The sequence below is a fragment of the Megalobrama amblycephala genome, linkage group LG4, assembly GCF_018812025.1.
Source record: "Megalobrama amblycephala isolate DHTTF-2021 linkage group LG4, ASM1881202v1, whole genome shotgun sequence".
NCBI lineage: Eukaryota > Metazoa > Chordata > Actinopteri > Cypriniformes > Xenocyprididae > Megalobrama > Megalobrama amblycephala.
In genome coordinates this window covers 9,901,400-9,915,037 of record NC_063047.1, presented here as the reverse complement: position 1 = coordinate 9,915,037, position 13,638 = coordinate 9,901,400, and the positions used below count along the sequence as shown (strand labels likewise).

General features: G+C 44.5%; 1 protein-coding gene across 2 annotated transcripts in view; it reads left to right on the top strand.

Annotated features, from left to right (window-relative positions):
* The first annotated feature begins 1,512 nt into the window (after positions 1-1,512).
* Positions 1,513-13,638, top strand: part of sptbn4a (spectrin, beta, non-erythrocytic 4a) — a 40,717-nt gene continuing 28,591 nt past the window's right edge. The window contains exons 1-2 of one of the 2 annotated variants that reach the window (XM_048187324.1): positions 1,513-1,734; positions 8,946-9,096. In XM_048187324.1, the coding sequence (XP_048043281.1) occupies positions 8,974-9,096 (123 nt within the window). In that variant the 5' untranslated portion in view covers positions 1,513-1,734; positions 8,946-8,973. Of the gene's footprint in view, positions 1,735-8,054; positions 8,708-8,945; positions 9,097-13,638 lie in introns of those variants that run through there. The other variant, XM_048187323.1, reaches the window with a different exon arrangement.

Genomic DNA, 13,638 nt, shown 5'->3' with positions numbered 1-13,638 from the left:
GTTAGTTAAAATGTTCGTTCTTTAAATAAGTTTGTTTTAAGTTAGTTATTTGATGCTATAAAAATGCGGGTTTTGACGTCATGATTGACAGCTGAGATTACAGCTTCTCTGAGCGAAGTCGTCACTGAAGCACAACAGACTTTCCTCTGGCTCTTCGGGAGGAGATTGTAACTTTAAAGGTGCTCTAAGTGATTCTGGGTGGAGTAACTTCCTGTTGACGTTCGAAGTGTTGTCAAACAAAACAGAGGATAGCTAGACCCTCCCTCCTCCTCCTCCTCCTCCTCCTCCTCCCCCTCCCCTCCGTGCTTCCTGAAACAGTCATGAACGCGCATTTAAAATCATTCTTGTCGGTTATTGGCTGGAGCATGTTTATTATGATTCGTGGTCCAGGCTGCACCAGTTTGTTTTTGTTGCCGTTTTTGAAGCTCGTGGCAACTACAGAAAACGCGTTTTTTTACAGTGTGTTCAGGGGACAGGCAGCTAGCGGATAGTGAGGAGATGTTTGCTGTATGTGACAAAAAATGTTTTGGCCTAAAAACGCGTGACATCGCTTAGAGCACCTTTAACTTTAATTTCTACATTTCCAGAACTGTTTATTTCACACCAACATAATGTGTTGTTCTGCAGTATTAACCGATTTTGTGGGAGTGTGCGCGGGACCTTGATATTTCTATGGGAACCGGAGCCACACAATGACTTTATCAATCAGCGACTGGCTCTTTTACTTAGAAGGCGGGACATATTCCGCCATATTGCATTTTCTCCCATTTATAACTAATAGGAGTGAACCGTCTTTCTATATCTATAGTTTTTGGTACTGATCCATCCTTGAGTAACAACTTTTTAGTAAAACCTGTGTGTTGTATTGTCGCTTTGCAATGTCCCTCGTTCAAAAAAAAGCAGTCTGTAGTGAAATGATTTATAAAACGAATCCACTGCATCCTCAGTGGTTCAGACGTTTGGAAAAAATGAAGACTCCTATGTTCACTCTTGCATCCAACAACAGAACACCATGATTGCATTTGTCGCCGGTAAAGCTGCTTGAGCGCGGACAGCATACAGCTCGCTAAGGGCGGAAACTATAGTAATGCAGGACTGTCAGTCAGCAACCGTGGGCGGGGTCTGAGCTGTGTGACATCATACTGCTCAGAGAATCAAAACGGCATGTCTATTGAGAGAGACTGCTTTGGTTTAATGGTGATTTTAAAAAAAGGAGTTGGTGTTTTTTTTAATCATTGTAGGGTGGTTGTGTTCACACACTGCCAACACACCTTTATGTCCAAACACTATGTAAAGGTCGATTTTGCATAATAGGGCACCCATTGTACTCATTTTTACAAGATGTAAATTAATTCTCAGGTGACCCCGGAATGTGTTTGCTTAAAATACTTCACAGATCATTTATAAATCCATGCTGTAATTTATGATTTCAATCAAGAACAGGCTGTTTCCGTGCATGTGCCTTTAAATGCAAATGAGCTGCTGCGTGACGCCCCCTTTCCACAATCGCAGTTCCTGCCTCAATCGGATTCTCTGCCAAATACCATCAAGACTGCTTGGTTTTGATTATCATCTATATCGCGATCACTCTCACAGATAGCATAGTTCTTTTTTCATCACTGAAGTTTATTATTTCCACGCGTTTTAAAGCTATATCAGTTTTAATGGATCGTTTTCTGAGCGCACCTATCTGATGCACACACACAGATAGCTGGCTGTCAGACGTCAAGTCTCGTAAGTTCTCTTTCACATTTTTTGTTGTGTTTAAACTAATACACACAAGGTTCTGTAAAAAAAAAAAATTACACTTTTCACATAAACACAGTCAGTTATGTCTGTGAACTTAAACAGCAGGTACAAAAATCATATGTGTATATTAGATATGTGGCGCATTCCCTTCAAAAATAAAACTAATCCACTGCGGTCAGCGGCTAAGATGTCAGTAAATGTCAGTTTGGTTTGAAATTCTTTAAAGTTCAAGTATTAGCATTATAAACACTGAATTAATACCAACATATGAAATTAAATTAAAGGTGGTAAAGAGGATGTTTTGTTTTATACATTTTTGCAATATTACTTAAAAAAATGTCTTTACTAACTGATAAAAGACTATTTATTAGGTGCACTGAAAGGAATAATATTAATATACATAATCTGTGCACAAGGTAGGGCCTTAAAAACATCAGCCAATCGTTTGATTGGCCCTCTGGCTTGTCAATCACTGCCATGACGTTCCTTGTGAGAGACGTGCGCGGATTGGCCCTCTGGCTTGTCAATCACTGCCATGACATTCCTTGTGCGAGACGTGCGCAGCTGTGCGCTCCAGTAACTTTCCACACTCCACAGGCGCCGCATGCAATGTTTTTGTCAGGAGACAGGAGTAACAACTGCAGATTATGAGTTACCTGCGGTGAGTCCGACATAATGAATCCTCTAATAGACACAGCGAATGCCGGTGGTAAACACTCGTGTTCCAATACTCGTGCACGAGTTTTGGGAGGCGTTCCCTTGAAATTCCCTTATGCATGTGCTCATTTCAAAAACTCACTAATAGTATTTGGTTTCTCAGTCGACGAAAAGATCCTCTTTAGCACCTTTAAGGACATGCATTAGAAAAAAATTGTGAATGCTGGACAATAAATATATAACAGGAATATAATAGCTTGACAGTAAACTGTTTTTGCAGTGTTGTCATATATTAATGTCAGGTAAAGCAAGACTATGTAAACAAAAAAAAAATAACATAACAAGATAACAGACACAGCAAAGCTCAATTCTCATGTTCTATAAAATCATCATATTTGTAACATGATCCAAGGGATTAAAACATGCAATATATATTTCAGACCTAGTGGTGTAATAGTAACTAATAATAGTAATAGTACATGGGTAAAGTTGCATAAAATGGAAATATTCAATAAAGTAGGCTAAAATTATCTCAAATATGTACTAAATGGATTCCACAACTGATAACATAAAGCAAATATAAGACCAGGGCTCCAGACCGACATTATTAAGGAGGAGCACTGTACCCCCTTACTATAGGAGCATAAACAGAAAATTTAGGGGCACACCTTAAATCAACCTGTTATTCACATTTTCCCCCATTTTGTCTGTATTACTGACAAATGCCTTGGTAGACTTAACTTACAGAAATTACAATGTGCAGTTTTATTTTTATATTAAGTTTGCAAGGCTCCAAATTTACATTTGAGAGCAGCATTATTATTCATAATGTCTAAATAATAATTCAAATGCAAAATGATTGAAAAATATATATTAGGGAGTGGAAATGGCAGCCACCTACTGGTTACAATAGTAATTTAATGTCTTTTTTATTTTTAAATAAGTGTTCATTTTCCTACATGTTGAAACTTTTAGTTTTATAAATGGGGGTAATCTATAAAAGATGAACATATAATGTCTTCGTCATCACATTAAAAATAACATTTAAATATGCTAATATTAGAGTTTTGAAGTGCTGGAAAAAGATGTGTGAAGTACTTGAAAGCATTTTACTATTCCTGCCAAAATTCTATGGTTACAGTTAGTGTTACTACATTAAATCAATGGTGAATGTTGTTAATTTGTGGACTGAAAGCCCTCTATAACTTGGCACAATGTTTCTCCTGGTTTCCACGTCAGCGCTGTTTGATCTTATATCTACGATTAATAGCGGAGAACTCTGTGCTGAATTTGAATGCTTCTCACTAACATTAGATCTCGCAGTGATGTTATTAATTCTGTGGCGATTTCAAAGGCTTTCTTTACTGGATCTCCCAGTGTTGTGTAGTAACAGTCCATGATGCACAAATGAGTAGCGCAGTTTCGTTCCGCTTTCATTACTTTGCCATTAACTTTATGGTGATCTCGCCAACGCAACTGCTAACAAATTTTGATCGCACCGGCAGGAAAAATGGTCGCAAAATGTGAACATTTAGTCGTTATCTGGAGGCCTGAAGACAATGCAACATTTACTTAGGTGTCATAAAGTTTACTGATGAATTAATTTGAAAAATTTTCTATTGCGCTTCTGATTTGGCTGTGAGATTTGCCGATTTTGGGTACATAAGATGTGATGGATTCTGATCTGTATAAAGAGTCTTTGGGAAATGATGAAAGGCAAGCTTTGTACTGTCACACTGATATTTTTTGCAGTGGATTGCTGAACATTGCGTTCTTTTATTCCACTTTGACTTCTCCTTCGTTGACATTCTGTCTGTTTTTGTGTATCTGTGCTGTTGTCCAGTTTTTTCACTCCAACAACAGGCATTTTCACTCCAAAATGGCGGCCGGGCTACCAAAAAAAGAGTCATCAGAGTTTTCGACTCTTGGCTTCTATTCTCTTTGGTAAACAGCAGCCGTGGGTGGGGCCTGAGCAGTGTGATGTCACACTGCTCAGAGAATCAAAATGGCATGTCTAATGAGACTGCTTTGGTTTAATGGGGATTAAAAAAGTAGTTGGTGTTTTTTTTTATTATTGTAGGGTGGTTGTGTTCATTCACTGCCAACACACATTTATATCCAAACACCATGTAAAAGTGGATTTTGCATAATAGGTACCCTTTAAGATGCATTTTGGTGGATCGGATCACAAGTGGACGCTAAATACAGGTGTAAATGGGGTGTAAAACATTTTGAGCTTGTTCACTTTCGACCACTTCCAGAGGTAGTCGAAAACGCATTTGACCGGATTGCGTTTGTGGTGTAGACGCTCGTGTAGTCAAAAGTGTTCGAACAGCCGCTAAACACCTCCTACTATCCGCCTACTGACACAGTAAACATTATTGTAAGCACGCTAGCTAGATGGGATTTAAAAATTGCCGACTGAGGTCATATGTTTGGTTTGAAGATGAAAAACGTATTAAGCACAATGTTCTCTAAACATTTCTGTTTTCTAACATGCACTCACTGTGTTCAGCACAGTCTCATGGCAGAAATGAAAGCTGATGCTCTCTGTATAGTTGAATCCCAAATGACGCACTATACACTGTGCACTTATGTACTCATCCATGTAATGTTTGAATTTTTTTGAAGTTATTTTGTCATTAAACATCGGAGTCTGATCCCCCTCCCCCTCCGCAACGTAATTAATGCTGCAACAGTTGAGTGCATGAAGTGTCCAACATTCCTCACTTCATTTTTTCCATTAATTTAGTGTATCATCCGAGTATTTAAAGTGCACTTTTTCTTTTTGGAATTGTCTGTGTGAATGCACTACTTGCACTATTTGTACTTAAAAACGTCATAGAATAGTGCATAAGTACCTACACGAATTGGGACGCACCTTATGTTTTCACGTTGTCTGTAGGAATGATTTCAGATCTCTTGCTATATGTTCATCAATCTTATTATGCAGTATAGGATAAGATCCAGAGCTGTTATTTTATTTGTAAAAATTATTTTATGTCAGTTTTGCTCATTTTTACCAAGCTACAATATTTGTGGAGCCCACTGTATATGTATAATTGTGTGTGTTTGTACGATTTATTTCTGTAAAACAGGGGCGGAGCCAGACATTGTAAACATTCGGGGCTTAGCCCAAATCTATATTTGTCCAAAGACATTTTAATTTTCTATTAAAGGTCCCATTTTTCATGGTTTTTTGAAGCTTTGATTGTGTTTATAGTGTGCAATATAACATGTGTTCATGTTTCGCGTGTAAAAAAACACAGTATTTTTCACATAATTTACTTATCTGTATACCGCTGTTTCCACTGTCATAAAAACAGGCTGATGACTTCCTTGTTCTATGAAGTCCCTCCTTCAGAAATACATAACGAGTTCTGTTTGTGCCAGCGGTTCCTGTGTTGTGATTCGACAGCAGCTTAGCGCTCCTTGCCCGGAAAAGTCACGCCTCTTACCATAACGTGGAGATGCACGCGCTCAGTGTTATTGTAAACATGTCTTTGATTTTACCCTATCAATTTGAGCCGGAATCAGACCCGGTGATTGGACTGCGGGATGAAAATAACAGCATTTCGACGACATGGCGACAAACACACTCTACAAACGCAACTCTTGTGTATTCCTGTGGGTGGAGGTTAGTCAAAAAACTGTTTTAGTGACGTCATTAAAGAAGGAAGTAGAGGGATGTAGTCCAAACTGGCCGTTCGATGTAGGCGACTTCTGTTAAATAAAATATCTCGCTTGGCATTGAACTTTGAGCTTTAAAATTGTACATATTTTATTTATACTCTAACAACAACATTACACACTAACTAAAGTTTGAAACATGGGATCACGAAGAATGGGACCTTTAACAGCTTTACTGACATGAAAGGAGCTGTTGTCGTATTCTTGTTCAGAAAATGTACATTATTTGACACTGTAATTTGTAAAACTTTGTTGGATGTACCAGCTCTGGGGGGTCCGGGGGCATGCCCCCCCCAGGAAGAAAATTTTGTACATTTTAAGGTTAAATGCATCAATCTGGTGCACTGTGGAAACTCAAAATTAAGAGCTTCAACCCATGTACAGTGTGCAAATTGAACAAAGAAAATGTGAAAGCAAATGTGCGAGAGAGAGAAAGCGCTGCCGGTGTATGGTCGGATACTGTAGAAAAGCGGTATTGAACTGCTTAACGTATTTTAATAGAGAGATATGTTTAGAAAAATTATATTTGAGAGCACTGTTAAGAAACCTCAAACCTGAAATTCCTGCTCGCTGACTGTCTCGCACTCTTGCGGTTGACTGTGCTAGCTCCTCCCCTACCTGCTGCATATTCAACAGAGAGGAAGAAACGGAGTAGCCCATAGGCTACCGACAGCAAAGAAATGTATTCTATAGGCTAGATTATTTTTAAGGTCTATTTTTACAGGCTGTATGCAGTATATGCAAAGCCAAAGCGCAATGAAATAAAGCAACTTATGATTTCGGGGGTTTACATAGGCTATTGTCCAGTTTCATATTTGCTCAGTGACAGTCATTACATTCGGGGCTTGACTCAAAACATTCGTTGCTGAAGCCCCGGCAAAATCGGCTAGCGCCGCTCCTGCTGTAAAATACATGCAGTATTTTAGTTTGAAAACCCCTGCACTAGATTTAACATTTAAAACTACAAAGCGCTAGTTTTCATTCCATGCGGTTTGATTCCATTCTTTTGCAAACCGCTGGCCAAAAATATAACAAGGGGTGTTTCATGCAGATTCTGTTATTCAAATTGTCCAATATTTGCTTCTAGTTTCCTGTTAATCAAAATTACAGTTAATAACATTAAGGCTGAATTGCTTTAATTGTTTCTGAAAGAAAAATCTGTCAGTTTCTTCAGAAATATTCCAGTCCAAACCTCTATTTTCTGGGTGTGTGCATTTCTAAAACATGTGCCTGTCTCTTTAAATCCGAAGCAGCTATGCTACAGTGACACGTGTGTGTCCTTTCCTCTGCTCTCACTCAGCTGTTTGAAATGATGACAGATACCTTATAGACACACAGTCAAGATATCTCCCATTGAACCATCAAGTTTCCCTTTTGACCTTTGTAATGACACAATCCACCTCTCAAGTTAATTTCTCCAGTCTCTTTCTCAGTGTACGTGAAACATACATGCATCTTCCTTTCTGAATGTCCTTACACACACACACACTGTGTGGCATCTGCCCAACACTACTGCTGAGACTGTGACCTCCAATGCCTGAGCATCCCTGTGGTTGTTTTCTAAACCAATCTGTTCTTTTTTCCTTACTGTCCCCCAACACACACACGCGCCCGCCCCCGCGGTGCAGCTAAACGTCCCTAGTGACACTGAAAAATGTCGCCACTTACTCTTCCCTTTCCTTTACCCTTTACACCTGTCTCTCCATTCTCTTTTTCCTCGCCCTTTACGAGGTGCATTTCTCCTATACAGTATTTCTATCTCCCTTTGTAGCCAACATTCCATCCTTATGCCTCGTCTTTTCCTTTCTCTCTCTCTCTCCTCCGTCTCTGCCACCCCCCTTTGCCTTCATCCTCTACCACCCCCTCCCTTTTTTCCCTCTCTCTTTCGTTCTCTACGCCTCTCCCTCTTTCTTTTTCACCCTCCCTCCCTCCCTCCCTCACTCTGAGGCACTGCAGTAAAGTGTGTTGATAGGATTGAGGCGGTTTTCTCTGCACTGAGAGAGAGAGACTGCAGCATGCTGCATTGCAATCACACTAGAGCACATGAGAATCTGCCCACAAAAGCACACGTGTGCATCCATTCAGCCATCGGATCCTCCGCAGCACGATGTTTGCGAGTGCATGAGCTCATTCAGAGAGGGTAACTTGTGTCTTTAGGTGTCTAAATCTGCTATCCCCCCCCCCAACATCCACGCACATCGGCGACTCCTCCCACTCCTCCTCCAAACCCCCCATCCACCCAGGTCGACAGCAGGACGCCGTAACGATTCCGGACGCAGCGCTGAAACCAGAGCTTCGCCCTGAAGTGGACGTATACAGGCAGGCAAAGACACGCCGTTTGGTTCTCATGTCGCCTGAGGGATTATAATGCAGTGTTTTCAGTGTTTGGCAGTCATTGCCACTGAAGATTCTCTAGGAGACTGAACGCTTTCGGTGGGTGTCTGTCTTGCGTGTGCGTGCGTACCGGTTGTTTTTTCTGAGCCGTTGGACTGACGCACGGATACTGCAGCAGAACTGCAGGGGCCTGGACGCTAACCTGGAGGACATGAAGACCCAGTGGATCTCCCACCCCTGAGCTCCAGACCCCACTGCTGCTGCACATTCTGCTGAGGTGCCGCTCTCTCCTCTGCTCTGGAGATTTTCGGGGAGTGTGTGTGTGTTGGTGGTGGAGGTGAAGAGGTTTTTCGTGGTGCTGCAATGTTGTACTGCTATTAAATGTATGGGGCCTAGTGCTGTGTGTGTCTGTGTGTGTAAATGATGGCTAAAAGATTGTGACAGAGTGTGTCTGTGTCGTAGCTGTCTGCTGACTGCTCTGTGCATGTGTGTGTGTGTGTGTGTGTATGGTATAGCTGAGCAGAGCTCCCAGAGGCCGATAGGATGCTGACAGCTCGGGATGGAGCTCGAGATGAAGCTCAGAAGCTGCACAGGAAATGGATGAAGCACCAGGCCTTCATGGCCGAACTGGCCCGCAACAAAGAATGGCTTGCCAAGATCGAACAGGTGAGTCACAAGGGCTGAAATGAAAGAAATGTGATGGGGAGAGAGGAGGAAAAAATGAATATGCAGGTGGATGCTACTAATACAAGGTGCTCTTCAGGTGACTCCATGGGCTCCAAGAGCTTTTCAACACATTGGCTAGTTTATACAAGACCACAATTTCTTTGTAAATATACAAGAATAAAAATATAAGGACGTGTATACACTGCCATTCAAATGTTTGCGTTCAATAAGATTAAAAAAAAAAATAATAAAACGTTTATTCAGCAAGGATGCATTAAATTGACCAAAAGGGGCAGCATAGGCATTTATAATGTTACAAAAGATTTATTTTTCAAATAAATGCTGTTCTTTTAAACTTTCTATTTGTAACAAAGTTCGTAAATAAGGAGGGAAGAGGACAGGGTCGGCGGGTGACTACTGGCTGTTTATTAATCAGCAAAATAATAATAACAAAACAGTGCAAACAGGCACAAAACCATCAACATAACGTCACTTCACTCCAGCAGCAGACAGACATCCAGGAGTGGGGGAAAACAGCCAGTAGTCCTTCTCTCTCTCGCAGGCTCCTGTTTCTCCTGGCATTAAATACTCTCTCCACGCCAATTACTGAAACAAGAGACAGGTGTTTACTATTTGCGTCTAATCCACTCAGACACCGCGTGTCTCCTCCCTCTCTCTCCCGCTGCAGACTCCACTGAACCACGCCCCCCCTGCCACATACCCCCACCGCCCGACTCAGGCCGGGGAGCCGTCCGGCCTGCAGCCCCCCCCCATTTCTGGAGAGGAAATCGGCCACAGCCATCTGAACACCCGGCCTGTGGACCACCTTGAATTTAAAAGGCTGTAAAGCTAGATACCAACGGGTGATCCGCGCGTTGGTATCCTTCATGCGGTGGAGCCACTGCAGAGGAGCGTGGTCCGAACAGAGGGTGAATTCCCGTCCCAGAAGATAATAGCGGAGGGTGAGGACAGCCCACCTGATGGCCAAACACTCCTTCTCCACGGTGCTGTACTTAGTCTCTCTCTTAGAGAGCTTACGACTAATGTACAGCACCGGCCGTTCCTCACCCTCTATCTCCTGGGACAGGACAGCACCCAGCCCCCTGTCCGACGCGTCCGTCTGCAACAAAAAAGGGAGAGAGAAATCAGGAGAGTGAAGCAACGGCCCGCCACACAGAGCAGCCTTCACTTGGGTAAAGGCCTGCTGACACAGCTCCGTCCACTGGACCGTATCTGGTGCCTCCTTTTTAGTAAGATCAGTCAAGGGGCTGGTGAGGTCCGAATAATTAGGCACAAACCTTCTATAATATCCCGCCAGCCCCAAGAACTGTCTCACCTCCTTTTTGGTCTTAGGGCGCGGACAGGTCGCAACTGCTGCCGTCTTATCAATTTGGGGACGCACCTGTCCATGCCCCAAGTGAAAGCCCAGATACTTTACTTCCACGCGCCCAATTGCACACTTCTTCGGGTTGGCCGTGAGCCCGGCTCCCCTCAGCGACTTTAAGACCGCCCTCAAATGCTGCATATGCCGCTGCCAGTCATTACTAAATATGATGATATCATCAAGATAGGCAGCCGCATATGCAGCATGGGGCCGTAACACCCTGTCCATCAGTCGCTGAAAGGTAGCCGGTGCCCCGAACAGCCCGAACGGAAGTGTAACAAATTGGTGTAATCCAAACGGCGTCGTGAAAGCTGTTTTTTCTCGGGATAATGGAGACAAGGGGATCTGCCAATAACCCTTTGTTAAGTCCAGTGTCGAATAAAAACGAGCCGTACCAAGCCGGTCAAGCAATTCGTCAACCCGTGGCATTGGATATGCATCGAATTTCGACACAGCATTCACCTTGCGATAATCCACACAGAACCGAACCGAGCCGTCCGTCTTAGGAACCAAAACTATCGGGCTTGCCCAGTTACTGTTGGATTCTTCTATTACCCCCATTTCAAGCATCGCACCTAATTCTTCCTGAACTACTTTTTTCTTGTGTTCAGGCAAGCGATACGGCCGGCTGCGAACCACCACGCCCGGCTCTGTCTCGATATGGTGCTGAATGAGGTTTGTACGGCCAGGTAGGGGAGAAAACACGTCAGCAAACTCTGCCTGTAATTTGGTTAAATCAATGAGCTGGGAGGGCGAGAGGTGATCTCCCCCTGGGGCCAGTGCAAAAGATTGTTTTTTTATATTCGCCTCTGGCCCAAGATCATCCTCCCCGCTAATCACCGTCGCCAGCATCACTGATTCTCCCTCATTCCATTTTTTCAGGAGATTGAGGTGATAAATTTGACGTGCTCCTCTCCTATCTGAGCGTATTACCTCATAATCGAGCTCACCAACTTGCCGTGTGACCTCAAACGGTCCTTGCCACTTTGCAAGTAATTTTGAACTTGACGTTGGGAGTAATACAAGCACTTTATCTCCCGGTGCAAATTTACGTAAATTGGTCCCCCTGTTATACAGCCGGCTCTGTTTGTCCTGGGCCTGTAACAAATTCTCCATAGACAGCCGCCCCAAAGTGTGGAGTTTTGTTCTCAGGTCCAGCACATACTGAATTTCGTTTTTAGATTGAGAAGGTCCTTCCTCCCAAGCCCCTCTTATGACGTCTAACACCCCTCTGGGCTGACGACCATAGAGAAGCTCGAAGGGGGAAAACCCCGTGGAGGCTTGCGGGACCTCTCGCACAGCGAACAACAGGGGTTCCAACCATTTGTCCCAATTTTTGGCGTCTTCTTGAACGAATTTACGAATCATTGTTTTAAGCGTGCGATTAAAACGTTCGACCAGCCCGTCCGTTTGTGGGTGAAAGACACTGGTCCGAATCGATTTAATGCCCAATAATTCGTAAAGTTCGCGTAACGTCCGTGACATAAACGCCGTGCCCTGATCAGTGAGGATTTCCTTAGGAATCCCCACTCGGGAGATCAAAGAAAACCGTGCGTCAGCAACACTCTTAGCGGAAATGTTGCGGAGAGCCACTGCTTCTGGATATCGTGTTGCATAATCCACAATGACCAATGCAAAACGATGTCCTCTTGCTGATCGCTCTAATGGCCCGATGAGGTCCATGCCAATTCTTTCGAAGGGGACCTGCATTAATGGGAGGGGGCGCAAAGGCGCTTTTGGGGTGGCCGGTGGGTTTACCAACTGACATTCACGACAAGCCGCGCACCACCTGCGCACATTCTCGTGAATGCCCGGCCAAAAAAATCGGGTCATGAGGCGATTTAGTGTCGTTCCCTGTCCTAAATGACCAGCCATTGGATTAGAATGAGCCGCTTGAAAAAGCATTTCCCTGCGGCTCCTAGGAACTAATAACTGGGTTGTATCCTCTTTTGTCTGAGCGTCTTGGGTCACTCGATACAACCTATTTTTTATGATTGCAAAATATGGATAGGTAAGCGGTTGTCCAGGATGGAGAGGCTGACCGTCGATGGTACTGACCTGTTCAAACGCGCGTTTCAGCGTCTCATCCTGAGACTGCTCCAGGGGAAAATCATCGCGCTCCGAGAAAATAAGTCTCTCGATTTCGCTCTGTTCCCCTGAGGCAGTACTCAGTGGTCCCGGTTCAGTCTCTCCCGCCTGCACACTCGCGTTCCCCTCCGGTGCATTTTTTCCCCAAGAAGCATCCGTACATAAAGCCCCCAATAATTCTGTAAACGCTGGCCAATTCGTTCCCAAAATTAGCGGATGCTGGAGGTGCGAATTAACTGCCACCTCAACACTATGCTTTTGACCCCTGAATTGAATAATGACTGGCACAATAGGATACTCTACCACATCCCCGTGCACACACCGCACCTTAACCACGCGGCTATTATCCAATGCCCCGGATTGTATCAGATTTTGATGGATCGAGGTCTGGTTACATCCTGAATCCACCAATGCCTGATAGGTACCCCCCTCGATACTCACAGGTATTTGGTACCATCCAGCTTGACCGGGGGCAGCCTGCGGGACATCCGGGACCCGGACCATTGTTCCCACCTCCATCACAGGACACCTGTCCACAAAATGGCCCGGGTCCCCGCAACGCCAGCAGGCCGGCCCAGACCTCCCCGCCGCTCCAGTGGCAGAGAGTGGATCAGACGGCTGGCGTGGAGAGAGCGGAGACACAGGAGCCGTGTCCAACCCGGCTGGTGCCAGTCCCGCCCCCTGGGCGGGACTCTGGGAGTTGAATGGGGAATGTGACCATTCCCGCCCCGCCCCCGGGGCGGGACTCGAGGAGGGCCGGGTGGACGAGACCTAGGTAAAGGGACAGGGCGAGAGAGAGAAGGAGATGGGAAAGAGGGAGAGAGAGAGACTGATGGCAGGGGTTCGCCGACCCCGGGGCACGCCACCATGTGATCCTCCGCGAGTTGGATAGCCGACTCCAGCGACGTGGGGCGGTGGCACTGGACCCACTCGGCCGTTCTCCTCGGAAGCCGAGTGATAAACTGCTCCAGTACCACTCGGTCGATGATCTCCTCCACGTCACTTCCGTCGGCCAGCAACCATTTGCGGCAGGAGTCCCGGAGCTGTTGGGCCATCACGAAGGGCCGGCC